The sequence below is a fragment of the Haplochromis burtoni genome, unplaced genomic scaffold (assembly GCF_018398535.1).
Source record: "Haplochromis burtoni strain Fernald_Lab_line unplaced genomic scaffold, NCSU_Asbu1 Contig_152, whole genome shotgun sequence".
Classification (NCBI taxonomy): domain Eukaryota; kingdom Metazoa; phylum Chordata; class Actinopteri; order Cichliformes; family Cichlidae; genus Haplochromis; species Haplochromis burtoni.
The window spans coordinates 125,416-142,308 of record NW_024582513.1 but is presented as its reverse complement, the minus strand read 5'-3'; the positions used below and the strand labels follow the sequence as shown (position 1 = coordinate 142,308).

The 16,893-nt window shown below is 41.5% G+C and overlaps 2 protein-coding genes and 1 long non-coding RNA gene across 3 annotated transcripts in view; 2 read left to right on the top strand and 1 right to left on the bottom strand.

The window, feature by feature from the left end:
- LOC102305408 overlaps positions 1–2,685 on the bottom strand; it is a 30,223-nt gene extending 27,538 nt beyond the window's left edge. The window contains exons 1-2 of the long non-coding RNA XR_316396.3: positions 2,577–2,685; positions 939–1,057 (exon numbers count right to left, since the gene is read on the bottom strand). This is a non-coding gene — a long non-coding RNA (uncharacterized LOC102305408). The remainder of the gene's footprint in view (positions 1–938; positions 1,058–2,576) is intronic.
- On the top strand, positions 1,372–12,227 carry aspa (aspartoacylase). Its single transcript, XM_005931981.3, has 7 exons — positions 1,372–1,387; positions 2,254–2,664; positions 4,470–4,665; positions 7,090–7,183; positions 7,979–8,086; positions 10,802–10,911; positions 11,106–12,227. Exons 2-7 carry the CDS (start codon positions 2,423–2,425, stop codon positions 11,295–11,297), a joined length of 942 nt encoding a protein of 313 aa, XP_005932043.1. The 5' UTR covers positions 1,372–1,387; positions 2,254–2,422; the 3' UTR covers positions 11,298–12,227.
- Positions 12,228–14,961: 2,734 nt separating this feature from the next.
- The window catches only part of abr (ABR activator of RhoGEF and GTPase), a 124,347-nt gene continuing 122,415 nt past the window's right edge, over positions 14,962–16,893 (top strand). The window contains exon 1 of the mRNA XM_042224829.1: positions 14,962–16,028. Within this exon, the coding sequence (XP_042080763.1) occupies positions 15,212–16,028 (817 nt within the window). The 5' untranslated portion in view covers positions 14,962–15,211. The remainder of the gene's footprint in view (positions 16,029–16,893) is intronic.

Sequence of the window (16,893 nt, the reverse complement as noted above, 5' to 3'; positions counted from 1 at the left end):
CTGAGATTGATTTTGCAAATAAACTCATTCGTGATAGCTTCGCTACAAAGTGTAAACCGAGTGTAAATTCACTGGAGAGCGACGTGTTTCCATGATCGCATCTGGTTTTACAGTATTATAGTATCAAAGTCTTTTTCTAGACAAAGTATTCCCAGCAGGTTATTTCAGTGTACATTATAAGGTAAACGGTCTTCCACACGGCACATTACAATATCACGAAACTAATATTAAATTCATCGAGTCTGCTGTTTTCCAGCTTTTACTCTTTATCGCGTCGACTGCAGATCAGTGACAAGTAGCGTACAGAACGGAGCTGGGCAAGTGGCTCCTCCTACTTTGCGCGCTCCCGTGAATGGGGAAACAATTTTTGACGGGGGTAACTACTTTGGCACAACACCGGCCCAGCCAGAGAATCCCCGCCCTCTCCTCCCTGTGCAAGCAGCAGGCGCGCCTCGCAAACGGAGGGCGCCCTTACTCCCAGCAAATGGGCGATAGAAAACCAATCGGTGCCTATGCCATTCCCAATATCCGCTGGCTGATGTCGGGGCAGCATGAGTATGAGCAATTTTTTTTTTTGGCCGATGCCCGTGATGCTGCCCCCCACCACGATGCCGCCCCGGGCAACCGCCTGTGTGGCCTGTATCAAAAACAGCTACTGACTGGAAAACTTTAATCTCCTCTCTTATCTAGTAATTACTAAGTTCACATTTCCATTTCAAAGCAACAGTATATTTCACTGACTTTTACATAAGGTTTTTTTTTTTTAAATAGCTGTGGGTACATTTTTAACTAACATGAACCAAGAGGAAGCAGCGTTCACACAAAGCATCGGTCATACGAAAGCTAGGCTAACACTAGCTAGCTAGCAAGGTCAAAACCTGGTGCTAAACTGCGAGAAAGCACAAAAAAAGCTTGCACAAGAGTAAACATTTACTCACCAAATCAGTCATCAGTGTATCACAGCGACGCCAAAAATAACCACTTAAGCTGAATCTTCTCCAGCTGCTCCTAAGTTTGCTCAGCATATTCCAGAAACACCCGTGCAGGCCATGAACGTCTTTGCGAGAGAGGAGGAAAGTAGAGACATGGCATTTTCAAACCATATCCTTCTACTGAAAGGAGACTGTCTTTTGTCTGTTTCTCTGTTAAGTCATGCTTTACTGTTAATGAAAAAGACCACTTAATATGGTTTTATTTAAAATTGCTGTGCTGCAGCTTTTAGAGGCATTCCTACCCCAGCACAGCTGAATGAAATGTTGAATTACCTCTTCAGCATGCCATCAAGGCCTGGTAAAAAGCCATTCATTTAATTCAGGTGTGTCGGAACAAGGATGCATCTAAAAGCTGCAGGACAATAGCTCTTGAGGACAAGAGTTGGAGACCCCTGGTATGACCTCAGATGCACGCTCTCAATCTAGTTCTTTGTTTTTGTCTAAAAATAAAAAACAAAAAACACACACAAGAAAAGGGCAACGAGAAAAAGCAAATAAAATTTTTTACTATTTAATAATTTTAGTTGTATTTACAAATAAGTAACCCAGCTGTGTATGTTTTATATACAAAACAGATATATATATATATATATATTAATATATTATATATATATATATATATAATATAATCGAGAAAATAATAAACTGTCAGATAATGAAATAAAATATAGCAACGCGGCAATAGAGAGAAACATAAAAGGAAAGCCAAAGGCTCAACATGTGAGCTGCAGCCTATTTTAAGTACGGAATAGAGTAAATGTTACATTCCACCACTAAAAAGCAAAATTTCCAGTTTACTTGAGTTGATCAGATTTTTGAATGAAATTACTAACTTAACTAAACCGAATGTTAATAACAAGGTGATAAAAACTGAGTTCGTTCAATTTAATTTTTAAGTGAGCACAATATTAGGTTTTACAGTGCAGTTTACCACAAATGTTTCCAGAGTAAGCGAGTTATGATGTGTGTGTATCCAAAATGTTCACTATTTGGCCTCACTAATACTAGTACACATTAAAAGACAACTGAAAGTACTAGAATCAGGATATTTATAGGTTTAGGGTTTTCAATGTTCTTTTTGGATCCCTCTTTAAATGTCTACTTAATGTAAGTAACGTTTTATTTTGAAAGAGCATCACCGGAAACTCTTCTTGTCCACAGTTCTGACAGTGACAGGTAAACAGTGGGAGGAACCTGCTTAACGGGAGTTTCGCCTGCAACCCCAGTTATCCGTGTTCAACTTTTTTTTTCCCACGCACAGTGACTGACCACGGCAACCCAGCGGGCACGTTACGTAAGCGTGCGGCGTCAACAGGCATTTAAACAGCGAGGCTGCGAAGCTCCAAGCTGGAGAACTTTTCCTCTGCTTCTTACGCCAAGGAGACCAGCGTGTCTTCATCCACACTCTGCACAGTTACTACCACCCGGGCATGTCTTCTTACAACAACACGGCGCGCTTCAGCGAGGCGAGGAGAGTGGCGATTTTCGGAGGGACACACGGAAACGAGATGTCAGGCGTGACGCTCGTTAACCTGTGGACGAAGAACGGCACCGAAATACAGAGGAAGGGAGTCGAGGCCGTACCTTTTATCACCAATCCCAAGGCTGTGGAGAAGTGCACCAGATATGTAGACACGGATCTGAACCGAGCCTTCACCCCAGAAAACCTAAGGTAGGTACGCCTCTGGAGTCTCTGTTGAACTACATGTTGAATGGTAACTTCCTGCTGGCGTGTAAGAGATGTAACGTCAGGATTTACTGGCTTTATTTTGAACTGGGTCAGCTAAAGAAAGGGCACCCACGCATACTAGATGTTTGTCTTAATTAATCGCAACCAAGCAGTGGAAGATGTCCCTACAGTCCGTGGAAAAATGTAATGACTGCACAATTATGCAATATTATTGGCATAGCCGTTTGCATGTGTGCGCTGTACCGGACAAATGAGTCAACGTAACACAACGCGACATATCAATGTATCCGTAAGAAAGAAAAGGGGCTGCACATGTCTTTAAAATATGATCCATCACGTGGACTTTGCCATCAAAGCTTTACTATGACAGGTAAGCTGGGACGTGTGTGTTTACCATCGGTGGCGTCTCCCCCTCCGTGCCCCCCTCTGCCAATAAGAGCAGAGCAGCAAGTCCCCTCCTCCCGAACTTCAGCTGACTGTCGGCCTGCAGGAAAAACGTGAGCGGAACGTGACCGAGCTGCAAATGATTGAAGACGTTTTTTAGTTTGTTTGTTTGTTCTTTTTCATGTGCACTACACCGTAAAACGAAGTCTTACACAAACGCTGGCCCTTGTGATCCCTTGTGTCTGTTCGTGCACACAGCCCATTTAGAAATGTGGTTGGATAACAGCATCTATTCATTAATCATACAAAGTGTTATTATGGTGTGCATTTTCCCTGTCATCTGTATGCATTTACTGAAGTACAGTTTTAAAATTATTGCTGCATAACATTTTCCTAAAATTCTCATTGAAAAATATCCTTGATCATTTGTAATAGCCTTTTTAATGGAGTGCAGCTAGCACCATATCACTTAAGTGAATTGAGCGCTTCCCGCTTCACATATACAGAGGTGACACATAATTTCTTAGCAGTGAAGCTGAAGTGATGCCCAGAGCTCAAACCGAATGAGTGAAGCATTCTGGCCTCATCGTACAAGCATTAGTTGACACTTTAAGATCTTCTTCAGCGCTCTCCAGCATGTTCACTATTTGGCCTCTCTGAAGGCAACATATAAGAAGATTAAACAGTTGGAGACTCTTTCCAAAAACAGCTCATCATGATGTCATTCCCCCCCCCACCCCCACCCCCCCACCCCCCTTGTATAGAATGACATCTCCGCTCTTCCCTCAAAATTAGCACCCGCTTGACCCCTTCAGATGAATGTTGGGAGTCCACTTCATCAGCTGCTGCTTACACTGTGCTTGTGTGCTTATATACCGGACAGTCTCTGAAAACAGGGCGTAAATGACAGATGTGAGGGAGGCAAAACAACACAGACAGTAGAGGTGCTATTCTGCTATAGCGTGGAGAATGACCTAGACTGGTTGGTGTTTTGAAATGCTTTAAAAGAGCGTGAAAGTGGGCAGCACTCGTCCTCTGGTCAGAGCAAGGCCCGGGGGCAAAATACACTTTGGAAAGATCCTAAGACTTGGAGTTAATGAATACAGTTTCTTCTTAACTTTGACAGAAGGAGGCCACTGGCCTACTGAATGCAGCTATTGCTTCCCAGCATTGACTCCATGGCTGCCAATACTTTAACCATGAAGTTCTGCATGTGGAGTTTAACCCCGACATACTGGCCTTTTCCCTTTTAGCCAACCGTTAGGTTAAAGTGTATGTAGGACACTCTTGTGTAAATAATTAACATGATTCATTGTTCTTTGAGCTGACTTGTGTGATGGTATGTGAATAGTTAGGCTTGTGGCAGCTCTATAATGCTTTATGTGTTTGCACACACCCTGCAGTGCCCCAGGTGGAAACGACCTGCCCTATGAGGTGCTGAGAGCCCAGGAGATCAACAGGATATTTGGTCCCAAAGGAAGCCCGGAGGCCTACGATGTCATCTTTGACCTTCACAACACGACATCCAACATGGGCTGCACTCTGATTCTGGAAAGCTCCAAAGACCACTTCAATCTGCAGATGATGAACTACATAAAGGTGGCGGCCTTGAGAATACAAACAAACATATACACTGTAGGGACTTTTTTATGAGAAGAGCTATCACACCCTAAAATCTGACCACCCCTCTGACCAGTTTACACAAACAGTGGTGAAGCCTGTTGGGGCGCTACACTTATGCTCACAGAACTGTAGTTACATCCAGTAACTTCTAGTATTTGAGAGGAGCTTTTGTGGAACCTTTTCTCTACAACCGTTGAGACATTTTAACCACGTACTTCAACTGTAATGACCGGCAAGCTTAATCAGTGATGAAAAGAGTAGTTTGGCAAGATTTGCAGTTTGTTAAAAATCGACTGATGGTTAACATGGAAAAAAAAAGAGTACTGAGACCTAAAGGAGATAAAACAATCACTGTCATCAAGTGCTGCCATTATATTTGCAGAAAGTCCAAATTATATATCATTATTCAGCAGGCATCATTGCGACTGTATAATATTACTGCATGATTGTTCCACTCATAGTCTGTGCTGCACACTGTGCAGTATGTGGAGAAACACGAGATGTAGCTCAACTTCTCAACCTGTGTCGTTCTCTGACCTCCGTCTGAGGCTGATCTGTTTGCTGAGCTTTAGTTGAGATAGTTGAGAGATGTAAATCCATCCATGTTAGGCTCATGCAAATACCCCAGAAGGATTCTTGTTGTCTTTGTACTCTCAGCCAAATTCCCAGATGAGCCTTAGGAGATAATATAAACCATTAGATGTTCAGTGTCTCTCTTACAAGATGGATTTTATCTGACAGCATTAAGTAAAGTAAGTACAGATGAACTGGGCTATAATTACATTGTTGAGAATAAAATAAAAAGAACTAAATGCTTATTTTTTTATTCCTGCCCTTTTTAGTGGGCCTCCCAAGGGACAAGTGGAGGAGATGCCAGATGTTCAATCCAAGCAAAACCAACTAAAACAAAAACACATGCGATGAAAGCTATTTAATAGTGATGACTAAGGAGAGCAACAAAACAAACAGGGCTCTAATTGATTGTGGATTTAACACAAAAAAAGGGTAAAGTCACTGTTTTGAGAGCACTGCAGCAGTGTATACATTTATTTTTGTCCTTGGAACCTTTCAATCTGAAAGAGAATATCGTTAGTCAACACTTTGTAATAATTATCTAACAACACCCAACTTTCTCTGGTGTAACCAAAAGTTACAATTCTGCCACTAAAACATAACCTTAATTCAAGCAATTCTTCTTTCCACTGTTACAAGGATTTCATAAATGTCCCAAATCTGAATGTGTCCAACAATCTTGGACGTAACCCTAACAAGCTTGTTCTCAGAGGAGTCTGTGGCATGTTTTTGTGGAGAGCTGCTGTACCAGAAGGTCTCAGCATAATCAACATGGTGCTGAACTAGATCTGCCCTCCCAAAATGTTTCATACTTTACTGTAACACAGGACTTCTTTGCTGACTACCAAATGGGATAAAGGTGCCAAAATAATCAACAGTGCGTTTGGGTATCATTTAGCCCAAAACAGTGTTGGCTATTGGCTGATTAGGACATTGTCCAGTGTTGGACTTCTCAAATATTTTAGTGATAAACTGCATGTGTAACAACAGCTTTACACTGATTAAATCCCACATGGGAACTAACAAAGAAGCATAAAATGCTCCAGAGACAGCAAATCTTTATAAATAATTTGTTTTAAGACATTAATACAACCTCGAAAATTCACATTGCTTCATGGTAATGACAAGGCAAACCCCTCTTATTACTTTACGTTAACTTCCATCTTAAAATGCCAGCTGTTGCATTCCTTTCTCGTTCTTAATAACAATCCATGGTGAGCACCTGCAGGGAGGAGAAATGAAGCCAAAAGCAACATGTCTTTTGTACAATACACCTCACGGGAAATGCATTCTTAAGTTTTAAAGCTGTAAACTGCCCCACCAATACACAGACATCAGTTATATAAGGATTCATAGACTTCATAAATATTCACCAGCTTAGTAAATGCCTCCGGTTTAGATGCTGTGACTTCAGGCGCTTTGCTCGTGTTTGTTGATAATCGCAAACGCACAAGGTAGAAAAGGGCTCAGGTCTAGTACGGTACCGATTACTCTGTCTCATACTTTGAAGGATTTACCCCTCGGCAGATGATCTGAACCGCTGCCAGTTTAATGTTAGAGAAACAGCTTTTAATTTAATGATGAAGGCGACCACTATGATGGTGTTCCTTCTGAAAAGGATTTCGAGCCTCTGCTGACAAACGAAGATAGCCCACCAGCTTAAACTTCATTCCCCACACAGTCGTTTTTGATACAGCGTTAGTTGGTGTAGATTTCATTTTCCATTCTATCGAGCACGACCGTAACACCTTTGCCTTTGTGCCTTTGTGTTTGGCTTTCTTTTATCTGCTTTTTATGTGATGTTCTTGTTCTTCTCTTGTCTTGTAGAAATCCATGGCTCCAGCCAGTTGTCTTGTTCTGATGAATGAACATCCTCTTCTGAAATATTCCACTTCACGCTCTGTCGCCAAGCACCCTGTTGGTGAGTCTCTGTAGTCCAGCCAGGTTTATCTGTGGACAGTGGCAGAGGTGGATTAAGAAAAACAGGTTTTAAAGCCATAGTTTTAAAGAAGGGGGTTCAACCCCGAGCACGTAATGACACAAACTGTTGTTTTTCAGCACTTTCTAGTTGCTTTGTAGGTGGTGTTTGGCTGTGTGGTGTGTCTTTGTGGTCAATTTTGTGGTGATTCTAGCATATTTTACAGACTAACAGTGTACAGAATAACAAATATCATTATGGGCACTTGTAAGCTTAACCCTTGTGTTGTCCTCGGATTAAAAATGACCCCTAGGCGAATAAAGTGTGAATCATTTCTTAATTGTTGATTTGGTAATTAGGTCTTTCGATCGCATTTATTTTAATCGCTTGGTCGTATCGCAGTTATTTGGAGTTCTTTTTGTTTCCTCTGTGGTTTTTCATCCCTTTCTTGCCATTTTCAATGCTTTTTCGTCATTTTGCACATTTTTGTGGTCATTTTGTATCTCTTTGTGGTCTTTTAAATGTTGTCGTTTCAGTTTCCTATATTAAACCTGAGGCCTTGTGCCTGTTTTCTTTGTAGCCATGATTCTCGAGCATGCAACCGTGTATGACTTTTACTGACTCTTGCAGAGCAGCCACTGCAGCGAGTACAGTCATGTTTGGTTGTGTGCCACCCTCGACAAATCCCAGCTAGCCCTTAGCCCTTACACGTTTAACATATCTAACTGGAGTATACGTTCAGCTGGTAGAAAATCTTTTACTTGCAGATGAATCATTTGATTGTTTTCTTCTATGCAGGTTTGGAAGTGGGTCCTCAGCCTCAAGGTGTTTTAAGAAGCAACATCTTTGAAGCCATGCGAGTGATACTGAAACATGCTCTGGACTTTATTGAACTCTTTAATGAAGGTGAGACTTGAAGTGTTAAGCTGTAGTCACATTTAGCTACATGACAACAGGCTGCGTCACAAGACTTTAAAGGCTTATAGCACTGCAGCGTAGTGTGAAGAATGAATGACCTCTGAAGTAGCTCTTACAGAAGTTACAAAGTATTAAACAGTGTTCAGAATTTGGGCTCAAAAACAGCAAGTGTGATTCATAATGTGTTATATAATAGAAAAGTGAGTTGTTTACCATCTGTCAGCATCCCTGTGATGAGAAACATTTTGTGACAAAATGCCCATGGGTGACCATCTGACTCATCCAGATGTACCTAGTCCTCGCTCTCTAAATTTATCTGCGTTACGCCTCCACTCGGCTCGTTCTCCCCCCCTAAACGAAAGAGTGTTCTCAGTGTTTAGGTGCAGGGCAGCGTTTCCCTCATACCTTTACGGAAACACGCGATCTGTGCCAAGTTAGAATTGCAGGCTGTTGGTTTCCCCAACTGTCCCGCCATTGAAAGGGCCGCTAACTGGGAGTTGGTCAGTTTCCATGTCATTAGGGACTGGCTGGCACTGGGGTGGTAGTCTTCTGTCTTAGGACCACCGTGGTGATAATGAATGTTCTGGCATGGTGTTGAAGCGGTGTTCCTGCGCTTTGCAGCTGAGCAGCATGATGAAACAAGTCCTTTAGCTATACAAGGCTTGCTCAGAAGGATAGCCCCCCCCCATTAAGCAGGGAAACTAAAACTTCAGAAGCATTTGTCCTTCCTGTTCCGCACTGCTACTTGCATATGAATACAGCTGAGTGCAGGTGAAATGGTTGCCTAATGTCGGAACTCTGCCAAACATGTAATTCCTAAGGTTGAACAAGGACACTCTGGTTTCAAATCACAGTGGAACAATCTCATGAAAACTTGTCCATTGTGTGACATTAGTTTGATTTATGTTTTACTGTGTATTTTATGCCCATCTTAATATAAAGTAAAGGTAACGTCTTTTTTTCCACTAATCTGTACTTCAAAAAAAAAAATCAAAACCAAGTTTTAAAATGTTACAGCTCGTTACTGTGGTCCAGAGTGAAAAATCTACATACGTAATAATGCAGAGGTAATATAATGCATATTATCTTTATCTGTTTGATAGCAATGTCACGAGTTAGATTTAGCTGAATAAAGAAAGGGGTAGACAACAAGATTTTGGTGACAACTGCACTTAAGCACCTTCTCTGAGCTCTGTTTTCAGGTTTTCTCAGGCCAATCAGAGTTCTATAAAGATCAGGCAACTATTATAAATCCATCAATGTTCTTCTGCTTACCCTGCTTATTCATCTTAGCAAAAGTTTGGTTACCCTTTCACCAGTCTGTCATAAAGAGACCAACACCTGCAGCCAGTTTAGAATTGCCTCTTAACCTAACAAGCATGTCTTTGGACTGTGGGTGCAAACTGGAGAAATCCCACAGAAGCACAGGAAGAGCACACAAAGCAAACTCCATGCACAAAGGCTGTTGGGTTTGAACCCAGGAGCTTTTTGCTTTCAAGCTAAATTGGTAACCACTGCACCACAGTGCCAGTCAAGTATGGTATAGTAGCATAAAAAACAGACAAGTTCAATTGGGAAGCAAGGGGCATTTGTTCAGTGAGTTGTTTTTTTGTTTTTTTTTTAACAAGCTGCCCTTCAATTCGACAACTGCTAGGTGATGCAGATGACTTTTCACCTCTAAGAGTGGGGCTTTACCTTCCATGTGAAGATAAATTTCTGCACTGACTTAATGTTAATGTTTGATCTACTGGTCGTCTAGCAGATATCGCGACTCGATGTCTTAACGTACTACAGCTTTTATACCCTTCTGAGGACCTATGTGATGGACCGAGCAGTGAAGGAAACTTAGGCACAGGTTAAAGTCCAAAAAATGATTTTTTATTTAACCCAAAAAGCATAATTGGTTAACTCATGCAAACAGAATCAAAATCTTGGGCCCATAAAAGAGGTCAAACTAACAAAACTCTACTCAAAGTTGACAACACAACCAATAACTCAAACAAACTGACCTAACTTAATGAGACAAAGGGGAAACTTAAATAGTGGCTGATCAGCCCACAAAAACAGGATAAGGGGTAAAACACACAAAACCTAACTAAACCAAACATAATGAACTCCAATTCCCCCCCATGGTCCTGAGTTATGGCGTGAACCAATTTGTAGCCTTCCTTTAAACCTCGCTCCGCCCCTTTTCCACCTCTTGGCTCCTTAATCAAGGGACTGGAACAGCTGCAACTAAGGTAACTCAGAAAACAAAAGATTAATCATACATAACAGTGTAAACTAAAATGTGCGCACTTATTTTAGAATGCAGTGTTATGTGGATATGTGAATTAACTCCAAACCAAAACCAGTTATTTATTGTCCTGTAAATTAATTCCTATATTTAAAGAAAGAAATGTGAATGCAATGTTACTTATAAGCCTCTACACTAACATGGTGGGTATTACCACTGTGTGGCTGTAAGTGCAGCCATCACAACCTATAATAAAGCTGCCCTTGAAACAGTTTGTTAAATAGTGTTCAAATGTTTATTTAAATCTATTTTTCTTCTTTTTTAATTATTATTATTATTATTATTTTTTTTTTTAGGCTTGTTCTAAACCCGGGGACATTAACTCTGGGAATTCAGTCTAACTCCAGCTTTCATTATGTTATCCCAATCCACTCACATACTCTCTCTGTGTTTTCTGTGCTGTTTAGGTGTGGAGTTCCCTCCTTGTACAGTTGAAGTTTTCCGAGTCCTCGAGTGGATCGACTACCCCCGAGACGCCAATGGAAACATCATAGCCATGGTTCACCCCAACCTGCAGGTAAATATTAAAATTTAGAATTGCTCTCACCTTCAATCTCTAGCATTCATGTCATGTTTGGACCGTTGAGTCTATAAATGTGCTGCTTTAAGGAGGAAATGAGATTTCGTTAGATGACGTGAGGATGTATTGTTTCAGTTTAAACAACATACTCGAGTTACTTTCCCTGTGGCTCTTGCTTGTTATTGTTGCAGGACTGTGACTGGGAGCCGCTGAACCCTGGTGACCCAATGTTCCAGACATTTGATGGAAAAACCATCCACTACCAAGGCTCCGGGACGGTCTATCCCACTTTTATTAACGAGGCAGCCTATTATGAGAAACAACAGGCATTTATAACCACCAGGCGAGAAACCTTGGTAGCAAGTGCCATCATAAAAGCATGAAGAACTGTTTCTTAAGGCTAACAGCAATCATGATTATGTATTAGCCACAGGAGCAAACTGTATCAAGATTTTGCACTTTGCTCTGTTAGAAAACAGCAGAAATCCTGCAGGTTAGATTCCATCTTTTACAAACTGATTTAGGTTTTTATGCATTCACTATCGGAAAAATCACTTAACTATGCAAAGAACATTTGTGCAGGCACTGTGACAGTCTTTGATCTGAAGACTACTATATTATTGTGAGAAGTATTTATGATATTGTACATATTTACATTAAATCAACTAGATTTTTATTATATTAAAGACTAGGCCTAATCATTGATGGCTCCTCAATCATCCTAAACACTCCTTTTACGTTTCCAACTACTGCTCAGGAAGGCTGTGTAGAGGATCGTCACCTGCAAACTTTTGACTCAAACTGTAGATGTTTGTCTTTTTTCTGGAAATATATTTGTATCACGTGTAGGGGTGGGGGGTTGTTTTGTGGCCTTTGATACTACCTACCTGTAACTCCGTTGGTTGCATCTGTGGTGCTGTCCTTTTTTTGCCTTAACTGAGATTTCAGAGACAGTTGTGCAACAAATCTGGAGTAGAGTTTTGTAGATTTTATGTCTCGGTTAAAAGTTTCGATTACAGTCTAAGATCTCTCCCACATAAACCAGATGCAGTGTGAGATGTGTTTTTATAATATATCTGTCTATTTTGATATACTTGTATTGTAAGTTTGCTTTCAAAGGGATGCATAGAACTTGTCGCATCCTGGAAAGCATATTTACTTTTTAATGTTTTCATCTTTATGTTGTCCCAAAGTGTCTCGCTGTGGTCTTAGACTTGAGCAATATATCTGTTAGAATCATTTCTGTGATTAGTGAAATTCACTGTACTAGAAGTCCTGCGGAAATGATCCTACCAATAAATGTTGTACTACTGCGTGTTTTACAATGTGTGCTGCTTTGACTCACGCTTGTTTAGTCCTGCAGGGCATGTGGCCACAAGAGGGCGTCATGCAACCACTGATTAAAGTCCCTTACACCGTGCACTGTGGTGCAGTACAGAATATACTGGAGGGTGCAGCCGGTGGAATCGTGTCCGAGCCAGTTGTTTTGCTCCTTTGTGTGTCACTGGTGCATCATGTGTCACAAGAACCTATCCACTTTTACAGCAGCTCTCCTGATCACAGAGCTGCTGACCCACTAAGGAAAAATTGCAGCTCTCTACTTGTGTGTTTTTTTTGTTTGTTTGTTTGTTTTTAAACACTTGACCCATCAATATGTTTCAATATGTGCACTTTCAATGCCTTTATGTCAAGTACTCTTATCCCATAACACTTTAGGTATAAGATTCAATACAACTTTGACACTTACAATATTAGATATTTTATATATTATACATGTGCCATACCGTAGAAGGCACCCATATGTATTTACAATGACACTAAGTGCTGTAATTATAACATAGCTGGATAGTTTGTTCGTGCGTCTCTCTTTTTGTTGATGGCAGCAAAGAATTCGAGTCACTGAGTTCAGTGTTTCAGGAATCCAAGGCATCTGGATTTGAATGGAGGTGAAGGAGTGCTGAGAGGTGTGTGGAAAAGTTTAAGAATATGTTCACTAAAAAGGGTTGGATAGTAACACAGAGTACATACCCACAGCTTGTTGGGCTGGAGGTGTTATTTAAGCTGTGAATATATGACACACACTCACACAAAAGGGAACTCATTTAACAGGCATTTTATAATATTGTTACATTCTGGTTATCTATTGAGCACCTCTGATCAGTGTGGTAGGTGTGGTTGTAGCTGCGAAATGTAATTAAAGCAGAATTCCAGCTTTGTGCACACTCTTCTGCATCGTTTACCCACTCAGGTATCTGTCGACTGAATACCACACACTGAGCAAACTTGTTAGGTGTCTGTTTCACTGATGTTAAGCGATGAAATGAGTAAAGCATGAGAAGTATGGCTGGATCAGCTACACAGTCATGTTTATGCAGTCCCCAAAGCTAGCTGTCTTTATTATAACTTGTAGACTAACCAGGAAAAGTCCACGTTTTATGCTTTCTTTGTCGTATCAGGCCTGTGATTGGTAATCTAGCTTCATAGCTGGTCGTAGTCTTTGTAGACTATTCATTACAGTAACCCAATACAGGCCCCCAGGCCTGCAATGAGTGCGGATCAATGGCCACTGAAAGCTTTCAGGAGAATGATCGTTCAGTTCTGGGCGGTTATCCAAATGGGCACTCAGAAATACCAAGCACCCATCTCTGCCTGCACCTGCCTCTCTCTGTCTGCACAGATAACTTTCTTCTATGGTGTATAGCATTACACTCTATTTTACTGGAAGGCTCCCGTCTGGCTTCTTACCAGGCTCTTCTTTAATATTATCAGGACATAGCTGCATGAATTTTGATAATCATGCTTTACGTTTACTTTTTTATGGAAGATGAGTCTCCCAGAGATGGGCTCTGTTCATATGAAAATCACAGACATGGAGAGTCTTCAAAATGACACATACTTAATTATTTACCAGCTAAATGTCCAATAAATGTTTTTCTGCTGTGCCACAAATCAATATGGGGAATCAAGCTGACCTTCTTTTCAACACACTTTTTAGCAATCGTAAACTAGCAGGCTTGAAAACAAGGAGGAGAAGGAGGATGTGTGCTTGAAGTTATAGCATTGAAGAGACAGGTGCGTGTGAAAGGTTTTTGTACATGAGTTCCTGCAGTATTTTTGTTTCCTCTGCAGACAGATAACAAGCTACCTGATAGATAAAAAAAAAAGAAAAGTGCCTCGTCCCTTCCTTAATGTCAAACCACCGAAACCTGTAGCTATAGGGAAGCAAACCAAACATCTGCTTTCAGTCTGCTTGGTCTGCAACATTACATGCTGCCCAGTGTGCCCGTGTATGCAGCTGAAATGTGGTCAGGAGGAATTAATTTTTTGTGTCATTTAAAGCAACTTGCAGGTTTTTGAGCTTCCTGTATATCATTAAAGGTTTTTCAAATGTGTCAACACTGTAACAAGATTTGTTCAGCATCTTTGTTCAACAGACCACCAGTGTGGCTAAAATAGAAAACCACAAACAACAGAATAGAAACAAGTTGACAGTATATTTAGATCAGCAGTGTTTCTTCACAATAGACTGAACTGGCAAAGAAACAAACTACCAAACAGATCAACCGTTATCTGGAATATAATTTATTTTAAATGTGCACCACCAAGCATGGTTGCTTTCCTGTAGCAGTGCTTGTTGCATTCATATCCTGTCGGATTTTTTTTATGTTATTATTATTATTATTATTATTATTATTATTATAAGGTGTGAAAAGAAATTCAAGAATAGCGTTCAAGTAAAACTGGTTAGTTTATCCGCAGATACAGTGTTAGCAATCGATGGAAATATTAGTCATGAGTTATAATATTCTAACATCCCTGCCCTCATCCTTATAATAATTGTTTTTTTTAATTATTTGTTGTTGTTTTTTCTGTTTGCTTGTTTTTAAACCTTTTTTTTTTTTTTGCCACCAGGCTATACCGCACACATCCACTTCAGAATCCGCGGTATTGATTGGATAATGCTGTCACGAAACCATGGCCACATTAATTCTCCCAGCGGCACCTGAACGCACCACGTCTGGATACAGGAAGTCTCGAAACTTTTCAGCGTAGTGGCAAACTTGTCTGCATTAGACGCAGGAGTGCGCCGTGCGCCAGTAACGTGTAGGAGGTGCAAGATGGTCAGAAAGTGCTCAAGTTAATACCGTTTATTTGTTTTTTTTTCTTTTCCGGAAAACAAGTGAGAAAAGAACGTGGATTTACGCGACAGTGTCGGTGAAGACAACAGTTAGCTTCAATATTTTCTGACTTGCATGACAAGACTGCGACGGGCGTGAAGCCCCGCGTGAACATCAATATGTGGGAGCAGGAGGAATTCGAAAAACACTGGAGGAAAGAATTTCCCGACGGAAAAGTACCCCAGATGGATTTGAACTCTGTAGAGGACATCGAGTCCGAGCTGGAGACATGCAAAGCCAACCTGAAGAGGCTCCAGAAGGCTCTGGCAGAGGAGAAATTCAAGGTGATTTACCTGGAGACCACCGTGGCCCGACAGAAGAGAAACGACCCGGAAAGGTTTGAAGGCAAAGATGAAAACTTTAACGCTGACATGTCGACCTTTTCCAAAACGGAGAATATCAGGAAACCGCCGCGGCGGGACGCCGAGCGTGACGAGGGGAGGATGAAGGCGCTGGACCCCGGTGGCATGAAGCACCACGCTGCGGGTAGCAACACAGCGGGGCTCACCAGCTCCTTCGGCCGGGAGCGAGGCAGGTTCAGCGGCAAGATGGGAAAACCAGTCCCTATCCCGGTTCCGCCACAGAAGCCCATGTTTTGTAGAGTGGACACGGCCCCTGCCATCGTCCAGCGTGCGAATGACAACGAGGAAGGCAGCGACCGGGAATATGAGGATTTGGAGCTGAATGAAAATTTCGTCAGGAATAACTTGTTGGCACCAAAGACTGCGGGAAGAGACGGTCAGAAGACTTCCAGCGCTCACCGGGACAGCCGGCGGCCTTTCCGCCACAGCAGGGAGTTTGACTCCGATGATGGCAGACTGTCACCGTCCTTCCCCCACATTCAACGCAGACCCTCCCGAGGCTCGGGGTGCAGCACCCCAGAGAGGAGGAGTGATGGGTACCTGAGCTCCGACCACGATGACTCCTCTTCCGCAGGTAATGTCAACACCACTGCCGCCGGTAATGGCTATAAATAAGAAGTGCAATATGTAAATTAGATTTTACTACATGAAATGGCCTGGTTGGAAGATCATTGGCAGCTAAGCTAGGCTTTAATTCTGGATTTATAGTGTAAAAGCCAGATGGGATCTGTAGTCAAGCATTTTAAACGTGTCAAAGGCACCGATGTCAGGGAAGGGAAGACACAAGGCTCCATAAATCATATCTACAGGGAGCAGCTTACTTCAAACTGAATTAAATGTGGCATGTTTTTATTTGCAGGGTGCTTTTTTTTTTAAAGCAACCAGTGTGAGTACTGCAATTGATTTTGTGCTCCAGTACTCATTTACAGCTGATCAGCAGTGTTATGCAATTCATCGGTTTCTGGCTCTTACTTCCTCCTTCCACAGTGAAAATAAAGGAAATCTCAGCAGATGCAAATGCACTTATGTTAGTCAGTGATAATAATACGAAATCAGTCTGTATTTTGGCACGAGTGTGCCTGGTTTAGAGATGATCTTTATTTGTTTAAAACGCAAGACGAGGTGTATTCATGTAACCCCATTTTAGCTTTTCAGATTCACCCACGGAGAAAAAACAAGTTTACCATGTGCCAAACTAATTGCTGAGTGCTGTTACAAAATATTTGTAGTATTGTCCTGGACAAATGCACAGTGCAAACACCTGTTTCTCTGCTGTAGTCTCCAGTAGCTTATTTTTGCATGCTGAATGGGGCGTGTCAAGGAAATGCCATTCTTTTAAAAAGCAAACTTGTTCTGTTGGAAATATGTTTTTCTGTGTTCTGACTTATTTTTACGCCTTAGTTGCTCAGGTTGTTTCATTTACCAATATAACCCCCCCC